This window comes from Penaeus monodon, chromosome 8 (genome assembly GCF_015228065.2).
Source record: "Penaeus monodon isolate SGIC_2016 chromosome 8, NSTDA_Pmon_1, whole genome shotgun sequence".
Classification (NCBI taxonomy): domain Eukaryota; kingdom Metazoa; phylum Arthropoda; class Malacostraca; order Decapoda; family Penaeidae; genus Penaeus; species Penaeus monodon.
The window spans coordinates 55943861-55956360 of record NC_051393.1 but is presented as its reverse complement, the minus strand read 5'-3'; the positions used below and the strand labels follow the sequence as shown (position 1 = coordinate 55956360).

The window sequence follows — 12500 nt, the reverse complement described above, 5'->3', positions numbered from 1 at the left end:
AGGCAGGCACCACGGCCCATCTCTAGTTCTACGACAGGTCTCGTCGAGCTGCCCCAAGCCGTGATCGCCCTAGGACGTCCCCACAGGTCTCCCCACCCAGGGTTGTCTCGCAGGGAGACAAACCTGTGTGGGCAGGGTCGTCCAAGGGAGGCGAGCTAGGTGGCCATATAGCCTGATGTTGGCGATCCCGGGATTATGAAAGTAACAGGTCCCATGCCAGTAATCACACGGTGTAAACCGCCGGTTGGACACGTGGTCCTGCCAACTGGAAACCATGACCCGGCAAAGGGACTTGTTACAAAGGGCATCAAGGAATGACTCCAAGACACAGGATAGCGTCCAGGTTTCGCTTCCATAGAGCAAAACTGGCAGTATCAAGGCCTTGAAGACACGCAGCTTGGTCCTTCTTCATAGGTACCAACATCTCCAAACGCTCTTGTTGATCGAGTTCATGGCTCCTGTTGCCAGACCAATCCGTCTACTGACTTCCTGGTCTGACAACCCAGAGATATGGACTACGCTACCAAGGTATGTAAAACTTTCTGTGACTTCAACGTCCTCGCCGCAAGCATGGATCATCTGAACGGGTTCCCCTAACAGGCCCCCAAAGTCCTGAATCTTGGTCTTGGTCCAGGAGACCTCTAGGCCTAGGGGCTTCGCCTCATTGCTAAATGCATCAAGAGCCACCACAAGTGACTCCAAGGACTCAGATAGGATGGCAACATCGTCGGCAAAGTCAAGGTCTGAGACCTTAATATTGCCTAGTGTTGCTCCACACTGACTTTGGCTAGTAGCTCTGCCCATTATCCAGTCCATACAAGTGTTGAAAAGTGTTGGTGCAAAGACACAGCCTTGTCTCACCCCTCAATTAACAGGGAAGAAGTTCAACATACCCCCACCACACTTTACAGCACTTTCAGTACCAGTATAGAGGCTTGCTATCAGGCCAATAATCTGTGTCGAAATTCCCCTGAGCCTCAGGATCTCCCATAGCGATTCCCGATACACCGAGTCAAACGCCTTCTTGAGGTCGATGTAGGCTGCGAACAACCCACGACCAAACTCACGACGGCGTTCCACAATTACTCAAAGCGCTAGTAGACAGTCTATTGTGGACTTGCCAGGAGTAAATCCACACTGCTCCGGTCTCTGATGCCTCAGTAGGTGGTTGCGGATCCGTTTCAGAAGAATGTGGGTGAGAACCTTGCCTGGTATGCTGAGCAGTGTAATGCCACGGTAGTTGCTACAATTCCAACGATCCCCTTTCCCCTTCCATAGAGGGATGACCACGCCCTCAGCAGGTCAGGGGGAATGGTACCAGACTGCCAAAGGCAGTCAGAACTGTATGCAGGACCCGAGCCACAGGTTCACCCCCAGCCTTTAGCAGTTCAGCAGGGATATCACATATGCCTGCAGCTTTCCCACTCTTCAGCTTGGAAATCGCCAGCCTAACCTCTGTTAGGGTAGGAGGTTCCTCGCTGATGGGTGGGTCCGACACAGGCGCTGCGACATCGCTTGCATCCAAGCTAACTGTTGGAGGGTCCACCTGGTACAACTGTTCAAAATACTCAGCTCAATGTTCACGAACCCCAACATGATCTGAGATGATCTGTCCATCCGCTGATTGGACTGCAGTCATCTGTGAGGAGTGCTTAGGGTTCAGTTTTCTCAGGGCTTGGTAGGCAGGGCGAAGGTCATTTACCAAGAAATGGCCTTCGACCTCCTCAGCAAGATTCCTGATGAACTGTTCCTCGTCCCTTCTCAGCAGTATCCGAGCCCTACGCACCATGGAACAACGCAAGACTTGATTCCCATTCAGCCGAGCATTGTGACACACTTCAGTGGCCTCTAATGTCTCCAGGGAGATAGAATTCTGCCTTGGACTCCTGAGCTCCTTCGAGTGTTATGCGCTTGAAGAACTCCCACAGAGCAACTGGGTCCGTCAGGTTGCTGGGTTCTGTGAATCGGTCAGAGACTGCTATGTTGAACCCACGGGCACACTCCTCCTCCCTTAGTCTGTCCAAGTGAAACACCTTAGAGTGGCCACTGGAGGACGGGGAGTTTTGAAGTGGACCCGCAGGCTAGCCACAAGCAGCCTATGGTCGGTGCCATAGAACTCGGTACCCCGGTAAACCCTGCAGTTCTGGAGGATCTCCTTGGCCACTGTACCGTATGCTGTACCAAGTCTAGCAATGCGGGTTGGAGCGCTGGTACCAGGAGCCAGAGATCCTCATTTTCTGGGACCTAGCAAAGTCCCGGAGAAGGAGGCTATTCTCGCTGCTGGGATCAGCTCCCGAGCCATGGGGGCCGACCAGACACTCGTAGCCAGCTCGGTCACAGCCGAGATACCGCATTGAAGTCGCCGAACAATGCGAATATCTCGCCGGGGGCAATCGTCTGCCACAGATGCAGAGTTTGGCGTAGAACACCTCTTTCACATCGATTTTTATATACATCGGTAGGAGCGTATACAGCAATAAGAGAGAAGAAGCCAAAAAGCATATTCATATATATAAAAAAAAAAAAAAAAAAAAAAAAAAAAAAAAAAAATATATATATATATATATATACTATATATATATATATATATATATATATATATATATATATATATATATTATATATATATATGATTATGATTATCACTGTGATCATTGTTTCTGTTGAAACAATTTTCATTAATTTTATCATTGTTGTTTTTTATTGTTTTATCAATAATTAAAATATGAACCACTATCATAGTAATAATTATAATAATAATAATCGTAATACTAAAAATATTAGTACAAATGATAGTTACAATTATAATAATAATGAATAAAGTTATAATAATAATGATAATAACAATAATGATGATGGTAACGACGATAATAATAATAATGTTAATAATAATAATTATTATTTCCATAATAATAATAGTAATAATAATAATAATAATGATAATAATAACAGCAATAATGTTGTTCACGATAATGATAATAATGATGAAATAATGATGGCGGTGATAACAGTTAGGAAGTCTTACAGCAATGCAAGAATAGAAAGAATAACAATAATTTGAATAGTTAAATGATTTTTAATACGTTAACATGTTCAGTGTCGCCAGTGTTATCATTCATCAGCATTATTATTAAAATAAAACGTTGGGAATAACAGCATCATGTAATTCTTCCCAGCCTCACCTTATTAGGTACCACATTCAGGTCTGGCGGAAGAAAAACTGCGAGAGGCAAAGTCGGCATGTGACCGAAGATGCGAATGTTGTAGATGAAGTATTCCATTAGGTATAGGTCAGAGGTTGTCATTCTGTGGAAACTGATGACTGTGTCCGAGGAGGAATTTGGCCACTGAGGAACGAGTACATATCGGTGGATTCGGTAAGAAACTCTGCAGGGCTATGTAGGTACACTCGCTAAAATAAGTATCTTTATTCGGGAGTAGGTGAAACCGAAACGGTCGCTGGGAGTTGATTCGGAAAGGTTGGTACTTGTTGTTTACAAAGCTCGGAGCAGATGAAGCTTCATAATGTGTTCAAATAGTGTTTTGGAGATGATATGGCTAGTGCCTTGTATTATGGCAATATTAGCAATGGAGACTTCATACACTATTTGTAGCGTCATAATTGCGTTTTACTCTGAATGATTAACAAGAGCCGAAATATCAACAGAATTAGGTATTTCTAAAGCCAACTGGGTCTCTGCGGATCCAGCGACACCAAAAATCTGGATCCACCAGAGACAGAACCAGAATTGGACGCCCTAGATGCACGACGGAGGAAGAGGATAAAGTAAATGTCATTCAAAACTATAAATCGATGTGTTATATGAAAGGCAAATAGGAAGCTTGGATTTAAGTGCATGAATATTACGAGCAAATGAAGACTATTTGATACTCGGCGGCAACACCCTTTACAAGTGACTGGATTTGAGAAGGGGGCTTGGCCGATAGTACCACGTCCCCCTACCGTGAGTCACTTTCTTCTTAGTTATTTGTTTTGATTTTTTTAATAATCCATAACTACTGCAAGGGATGTGGGCCCCTTTTGTCATGCTGGCAACATCCGGCGGGACTTAGCATAACTGTCAGAAACCGTTGGGCTGTTTCAGCGGATGCACAGCAGGGGGTTGGGGAGTTGACGGATGTCGGGCCCAGCAGATTTATGCGGTACACCTACATGGAAATCCTGGACAAAATATGGTGGTCCCCCAAGCCATTTTGCCTCGTCCAGGATAACAGCCCCATCCATATAGTCAGTGTTGTGAAGGCGTGATTTCGACAACACCCCGAGATTACACTGTGCTATATCCACCCAAATCACTAGATCTCAATCCCATTGAGATTTTTGGCACCAGGGCAGGTATCTCTCAAGATCATACCCGCAATCGTCATATCGCCAATACCCAAGCAATTACGGCATAGAAGTGATTGTTCTCTGCCAGTCAACATCGGCTTTCATACCACGCAGTTTTGCCAGCATTCGCCACGCTGGTGGCTATAACAGGAAATATTAAAAGGGATATATTTCTAAACCCATTTTAGAAAATTTAGCGAAGTGAACAAACAAATGAAAAATAAACATTAGCTATTCCGGGCACTTTAGAGCTATAATCGGATCTATATAGGTGTAATTAGTGAAAAAGTAAAGATTTGTGGTCCTTGGGGGTGCCAGACCTTCAGGGGGCAAAGAGATTCGGAGGGGGTGGGGGTGACACCCTTCCCAGGGATATCAGGTCGAGTTCACAGCACTTTTGCCAACCGGTGTCGTCGTCGTATTGTTAAGTCAGAAAGAGTAAAGAGTAAATATACTTTTTTTTAGCGAGTGTACTTTTAATGGATATTTATTACTGCATCCGTCGCACGCAATCATAAGTGATATTACACACACATACACATAGACATCTACCTTTCTTTGGCCTGTAGCACTAAAGTAGGAAGGATGACACATTCACATACATACAATCATATACACTGCATCCATACACACTACATTCACACATCTGCACAGACAACAAACAAACAGACAAACACATACACATATATAGACGTGCGCATGCACACACACGTACAAGTGAAAAAAAAAAAGAAACAAAAAAACTAATTTACTTACTTCAAGAACTGGATAATGTTGGTAACTTTCTACAAGTTTGGTCTCTTTGATAATTGATATCGGATGGTGTTGCCAGAATCTTCCTTGTCCGATGTGATCGCGTGTGTCTCCGAATTTTACACCAACTCTTTGTAAACAGTTTCCTAAGGGGATATGCATCAATGCATAATTAAATACACTATACAATATTAATACAAAGTGAGACTGAAATGTAAAGACAACTTCGATGGACAAGTTTTAATGTGAGAGATGTTGCAGTGATATTGCTATGGAAAAAAAAGTAATATCCCATCTCTCATTTTACTCTTTCTCCTTCCTTATTCTTTCTTTCTCCCTATCTATCCTCCCCACCCCACCCTCTCTATCTCTTTCTCTTTCTCTCTCCCTTCTTCCCTCTCCAAATCCCCCCCACCCCCCCCCCTCTCTACTCCCTTTTTCTCTTCTTCTCTCCCTCCCTCCCCTCCCTCCCCTCCCTCCCTCCACCCTCTCTCTCTCTCTCCCCTTCTCTCTCTCTCTCCTTTCTCTTCTCACTCCTCTCCTCTCTCCTCTCTCTCCTCTCCCCTCCCCCCCTCTCTCTCTCTCCCCTCTCTCCTTCTCCCTTTCCCCTCCCTTTCTCTTCTTCTTTCCTTCTCTCTCTTTCTTCTTCTCTCCTCTCTCTCTTCCCCTTTTCCTCTCTCTCTCCTCTCTCCTCTCTCTTTCTTCTCCTCTCTCCCTCTCCTCTCTCTCATCTCCTCCCCTTTTTTTAAATCTCTCTCCACTCCGCCCCCCCCTTCCTTCACACTGCCCTTGGCAGATCGCAGTGTTTGGCAACGCCTGCTCGATAAACCTTCGGACTGATTCTCTGCCCATAACATAGCCTGCTCCTATAAAAAGAAAGAGATAAGAGAAACAAGTGAGTGAGGGAAGGAATATAAACGAGTAGAGAGAAAGAGAGAGAGCGAGAGAGAGAGAGAGAGAGAGAGAGAGAGAGAGAGAGAGAGCAAATAGTATACAGAGAGAGAAAGAGAGAGAGAGAGAGAGAGAGAGAGAGAGAAAAGATAAGAGAGAGAGAGAGAGAGAGAGAGAGAGAGAGAGAGAGAGAGAACTATACATAAAGACAAAGAGGGAAAGAGACGAGTATAGGATAACGATAAATTGCAAATCATTTTATTCAACACCAAATATTTACAGGGAAACATTAACATATACACATCAGTTTCTCACCTCCTGCATTATATCGTCCGAAATTTTTATAGTAAAGTCCAAAATAAATAGGGTCGTTTGTATCATAAGCACGTAACATATAACGTAGATTTTCCATTATCACATATCTGAAAGAAAAAATCAAAATAGGTAAGACTTTCTAGGCGATTTGTTGCTGTAGAATGACATAAAAAGTAAGTGGAAGAAAAAATACCCCAACCCCTGCAGTAAGGGAGAAATATATAAGTAAACATACACACACACGTGTGTGTGTGTGTGTGTGTGTGTTATATTTGTTATAATATATATATATATATTTTATTATATTTTATATATATATATATATATATAATATATATATATATATATATATATTATATATTTTTTTTTGTTTTTTTTGTGTTTTGTTGTTGTTAATATTATTTTTATAATAATTTTAAACAAAAGACAACTTGTAAAAGTTTTGTGTGGGTGTGGTGTTGGGTGTGTGTGTTTGTGTGGTGTGTGTGGTGTGGTGTGTGTGTATAAAATAAAATAATTTTTGGTTTTTGTTTTTGCGGGGCCGGGTTGAAAATAAATAAAATCAGATAGAAAAGCAAAATTATATAAAACAAAAAACAAATATAAACAACAATAACAAACAACAAAAAAGTAACACAAACAATAACAACAAAATAACAGATAAACCAAACCAAGTACAAAATCAGGTGAGCTAGGATTGGACAATAAATATGGACTAGTGTTCGTTGATGAGCCCGGGCTAGAGTGGGTTCTGTGCTCCGATGGTAGCGGTCAGTGCGGGCCCTGATGGGCACCAGTTTGTTGGCGGCGCGTAGGGCCCCCAGGGGGCGGCGCGTCGGGGGGCAGCAGGTCACGGTGGGCGTGGGATGGCCAGCAATTTTAGGCCAAACTGCTGCAGGAGTTGGTAGTGAGGGGCGAGGGAGTGAGGCCTAGGCAGCCAGGGCGCGGTCATACAGTGTAGACGGGCCGAGAAGATTTTGGGCTGCCCTTTCTGCCCCTCTCAATATTTAGCATGGGGGTTTGGTAGGGGGGGCCAGGGGGGGGGAAAGGTTTTTAGGGGATGAATCCTTAAATTCTAAACTCCGGGGGAACCCCAAAGGGGACTTGGGGCACGCGCATGTGAACCTTAGGCCAAACCTCAGATTCTTTTGACGTGCTGCGTCCGGGAAGTTTCGCGTGGTGAGCCGAGAGCGGGTGGAACGGACTAGTCGAGCGGAGGGTTGTCCAGCGGAGGGGGGGGAGGGGGCGGGGGGGGGGAAAAGTCAACTGCATCCAACTGATTTCGGGCGATTGTGGTGACGTGATTTGCGGTGGTCCAGGAGAGGGGGTTTTTCGGGGGTGTGTGGATGGCGGAGTGGTCAGGGCGGGAAATTATCAAGGCGGCGGCGAGGGTGAGTCATCCCGATTTCCAACGATGTGGGTTTTGAGGGAGAGCATCGTTAATCATGACTAGAAGCAAGGGGCCCTTTAGGCCCCTGGGGACTCCGCACGGGAGTGGCGAAGGCTGGAGATTTGCCCCCTCACCCGGACGGCCTGTTGCCTGTTGGGGAAAAATCTGCCCCAGGGATGAGGCCCCTCCCTATGCCCGGGGAAGCTGCTGTTTTTTGAGATGATTATGTGGTCCACCGGCAAAGCTTTCTTGAAAGTCTATAAAGATGCTGGTGACGGGGGAATTTGCGTTTGTCGGGGGGAGGGGCGAAGTCGGGGGAGCGAGGGGGAGTGTGGGTGGAAGAGGGGCATGTTGGGCCTGGTGGGGGGGTCCCGTCGGCGACAAGCTTTTCACACAGCGGCGGGGCAAGGAAAATGGCGATGGGTCTTAGTTCGCCGAATGAGGGGGGGGCTTGGGTTTCCCGAGGGCGGTGAAAATGCGGTCTTCCCATTGTGTGGGCCTTAACTGTTGAAATGGGGGCGTTTAAAGGGGAAAGTAAAGGAGGGGCAAGTTCCATTGCGAAACTCCTTGATGAGGCCTTCAGTCGGGGGGAGTGGTGGCCCCCCTTGACGCGATTCTTCCACTTTTGAAGCCCTGGGACGACTGACTGTGGGGCAAATGGCGGGCCGCAGGTAGGCGGGGGGGGCGGGGGGTGTCCAGGGGCGGTAGCTGTGAAAAATTGAGGCGAAATGTCATTGAACCTCTGCGCTTTTACTGGGGGTAAGGTTTTTTGGGCATGGAAACTCCCGGGGGATTTCAACCCCCACACTCCCGAACTTTTCCGTACATTGGCTGGGCTGCATGTGCTGTAGTTTGTTGTGGTAAAGGGTTTTTTGGCTGTTTTTATTTCCCTGATACGTTTGCGGAGTGATTTGTAGGGGGTGATGTTTTGCGGTTGGAAGGCTTGTTTCTCTGTTGAATAGGGGTTTGTGCGGCCCCTGATCCAAAGGAGGGGTTTATGGTGGGTCTGAGTGCTTTTCCCGGAAAAAATTTAAAAACCGTAGTGACGGTCAGAGATAGAGTGCCCCTTGCCCCCCCAAAAACGGGGTAAAAACGTCGTCCAGGTGTTTTGGGTAATCCCCCCAAAATTATGTTGAGGACTGTGTGGGGGGCCTGTATTTCCCGGTCTTGGGCTCTTTGGCTGAGAGAGGGGGGGCGAACAGCCCCTAACCTATACTGTCGCTCCGCCGACAAAATAGGTAAGGAGGCGGTCCCCCATGTAAATCAAAGGATTCAAAACAGGTTCTTTTTCATAAGTGGGGAAAATTTTTCTCTTGGACAGATGGGCTCATTTTTCGTCGAAGGGGTCTATTTTATTAAAATACCACATATTATCATCTTGCATACGGGTATCGCACGCGCAAAGGGCAGTGGTGGGCAGGGGGGCTGATACAGTTTTGGTGGGGGTCGTGGGGGGTGGGAAAACCACAGCAGATGGGGACGGGCGAGGCGAGGGTGGGGGGAGGGTTTTTCCCCCCACAACACTTCCGGGCAACCGAATTCCCCCTTTTAAGGGGGTGGGCGGATTTTTTCTGGGGAAAAAGGGTGACCCCCCTCCCCGTTTGGTTTGGCGGAGGCGTGGAAATCGAGCCGGTTATGAATGGTATCAGCCCGGATTTGCCCCCCTCGGATGGGTACAAATTTCCCCGGGGATTCAAAGGATGATAGGGGTCTTTTTGTTTTTGAGGATGTGACATTAGACAGGAAACTTTGGGGAAAATGTCCGAGTCGGGGAACTTAAAAAATGTAGGTGGGTTTTTAGCGGGTTTGGGCCCTTCTTTTTTTTTGTTTTTCTACCCCGGAGTATGGGAATGCGCCTTTGAGTGTGAGGCCTCCTTTTGCACCCGGGAAGAAAAATGTCAAATTTTTTTAAATGGTACCCTCACTGTTGGGAAACCACAATTTTTTTTAAGAAATTTGTTTTCGTTGCCCGAAGAAGCCCCATACTAAAATCAGAAAAAAGGGGGAAGGGGGCGAGGCAGTGGGGGGGGGCCGTTTTTATCGAAAGAAAAGCCAGTTTTAGAAAGTCACCAACACCAGGAATTCACTAAAAAAACCTGCACCCCCTTGACTAGCCTAATAAAATCAAAAAAAATTCCGGGGCAAAAAAAAAAAAACAAAAACAGATGAGGCCAAACCCGCCGGGGGCCCCCAGGAGCGCCGACTTGCACGTCTTTTGAGGGCGTCAGGTAAAGTATTGGTGTGTGTAAAATTATATGATTATTGTGTGTGGTACATATATAGTTTTAAGATGTAGTTGTGTGTGGGGTGTGTGTTGTGTTTGGTGTAATATTTGTATATAATGTGTGGGTGTTGTGTTTTACATTATATGTATATAGTGGGTGGTGTTGGTACAATATTGTATATGATGGTGTGTGTGTGTGTGGACTTATGTATAAAATTGTGGTGTTTTTGGTGTGTGTGTACTATATATGTTTAAAAAGTAAACATACAACACGCTTTTTGTTTTTGTGGTGGTTTGTGTACATATATATGTATATTGTTGGTGTGCATATATATGTATATATAAGTAAACATACCCACGTGTGGTGTGTAAATAATAGATATGCATTTTAAAAAACTAAAATATACTAAAATTATTTTAAATATTAATAATTTTTTTTTTTTAAATTTTATATATATATATATGTTGTATTGTTAATTGTTTTAAATTTACACAACACACACACACAACACACAAAACCATATATTTATAATGTATATAAATATATTTTAAATATATGTATATATTTTAATATATATATTATATATATATATATATAATATATGTGGTGTGTGTGGGTGGTATTGTCATACATACACACACACACCACACACCCACAAAAATAATTTTTATATATATTTTATATATAAAATATATATAGATTATAATAATATAATAATATATATTTTTAATATGGCGGGTTATATATAAATCAATAATTAAATATATAAATATATATAATATATATAATATATATATATTGTCGTTCTCTTGGGATGTGTCCTTTTCAGGGGTTCACTGGACCCCGCGGGGGGCTGTAGCGCCTGTGTTGGTCGCCTCACCGTTTGTTGCTTGCTGGATTGCGAAGTTCTGGCTTCGCCCGGGCCTTTCACTATGGCCGGCCCGGTCGTTTTTTTAGGGCTGCCCTTTGTTTTTTGACACTGGGGGGTACGTGGCGTGGGTTTCCAACAGGCGCCCCGTAGCCGGGGGTTTAAGCCTCCATAATCTTTACCAGCACGACGGCTGGTTTGGGGGCTTTGTTTTGGAAATTTGGGGCCGTAATTTCTCCAAGTAATTCGGTGGGGCTTGGGCCCCCGAAATGCATGCAAAACCTCTCTTTGTTCTATGGTTTGTATGATCTGCCTTGCACAGTGGAAAACCTAGGGTATTCTGTGCAAAAATGACTGGTACCTCTGTTTTTTTATTTAGAGAGTGCCAGTGGTTCATGCCTGTGGCATCTGAGTCCCAGCTGGCCGAGAGGGATAATCCTTTTCCTCCTGTAACTGCAGGAGGAAGGGTTGCCGTCACCGTCCCTTCTCAAATAATTTTCGGTTGTGTTATCATGGGGATTGGGGGATCCCCCGCCGATTTCGGTAATCTGCAGCAAGTCATTCCCTTGATCCCAGTGGGGGGAAACCCCCAGTTTATGATAATTTTCTACCTTCAAGACCAGGCATCAGCAGCTGAAGAAAAAGGCCTCTCCTCTCCTCCCTCTTCCCTGCGGTGAACGGTCCCTAATTTGGGACGATTCAGAGAGAAGGGAGGATCGTTCCGGCAAGGGTGGCGGACGGGGGGCGCGCGGTGGGGGCCGAGCAACGCCAAGGTCACCATATCCCTCGATCGGTGGGTTTTTATGGGCATATTAAAGAGATGCCCGCGCCCGGCCCAGCAAATTTGGCCTCGGGTCTTTCCCCGTTACCCGGCGGTGACGCGCCCCATTGTTGATGCCGATTTTTGTGCTTGCATGAGCTTTGTGCCCTCCTGCCTCTCTTTCCTTTCAATTTTTGGGCTTGGATAACTCTGTGCCAAACCCTTTTGGGAACTGGACCCCATCTTCGGGCGCGTGCTCGGGCGGGGGGCCTTTACCCCCCGCAGGGGAGGGTGTGTCGGGGGGCCTTTGAAGGCCCTGCCTTACGGTGTGAAAGATTTCATTTTTTTGCAGGGGCTGGTTGACAGACCATTGATGATGCCAACTTTTTTTTTTTTCGAAAAGGGGGATGGCAGGTAGGAAAACCCCTTGGCCTTTAGCCCGGTTTTGTCAATAGCAGCGTAGCAGACTCAATTCCCTCCGTATAGGAAGTACCCGGATAAAGTTAGTTTCTCCCCCACTGTGTGAAAAGGGCTTTTTTGGGTTTTCAAGGGGTGAAGGGAAATTACGGAACAGGTAAGGTCCCCTCTACACTCACTGAGGGAAAAATTTTGGGGGTTTCAGAGAGAAAGGATTCACGTTCCCCCCCCTGCCAAAGAAGCCCGGGAAAAAAATCAGCCCCCTTCCTCACTGTGAAAAACAGTTGGGTTGGCGTTTTTAAGGGACGAAAGGGCTTATGGAACGGACAGGACCCCCTTTCCCCCACGAGGTGAAACATCCTTTTGGGTGTTTCAGAGAGAAGAGGGTTCACCTTAAAAAACCGTCCGCCCTAGGAACTCTGGAAAAATTTAATTTCTCTCCTCACTGGTGAAACAGTCTGTGGCCGGGGTGTTTTAGAGGGAGAAGGAAATAACAGGAAAAAGGGGCGGGCCCCCTTTTTTCAATGATG

At 45.6% G+C, this 12500-nt stretch overlaps 1 protein-coding gene across 1 annotated transcript in view; it reads right to left on the bottom strand.

Moving 5' to 3' along the window:
- LOC119576027 (glycoprotein-N-acetylgalactosamine 3-beta-galactosyltransferase 1-like) overlaps positions 1 to 12500 on the bottom strand; it is a 72386-nt gene that overhangs the window by 13293 nt on the left and 46593 nt on the right. The window contains exons 4-8 of the mRNA XM_037923555.1: positions 9068 to 9077; positions 6311 to 6417; positions 5875 to 5970; positions 5108 to 5262; positions 3183 to 3347 (exon numbers count right to left, since the gene is read on the bottom strand). Coding sequence (XP_037779483.1) covers positions 3183 to 3347; positions 5108 to 5262; positions 5875 to 5970; positions 6311 to 6417; positions 9068 to 9077 — 533 coding nt within the window. The remainder of the gene's footprint in view (positions 1 to 3182; positions 3348 to 5107; positions 5263 to 5874; positions 5971 to 6310; positions 6418 to 9067; positions 9078 to 12500) is intronic.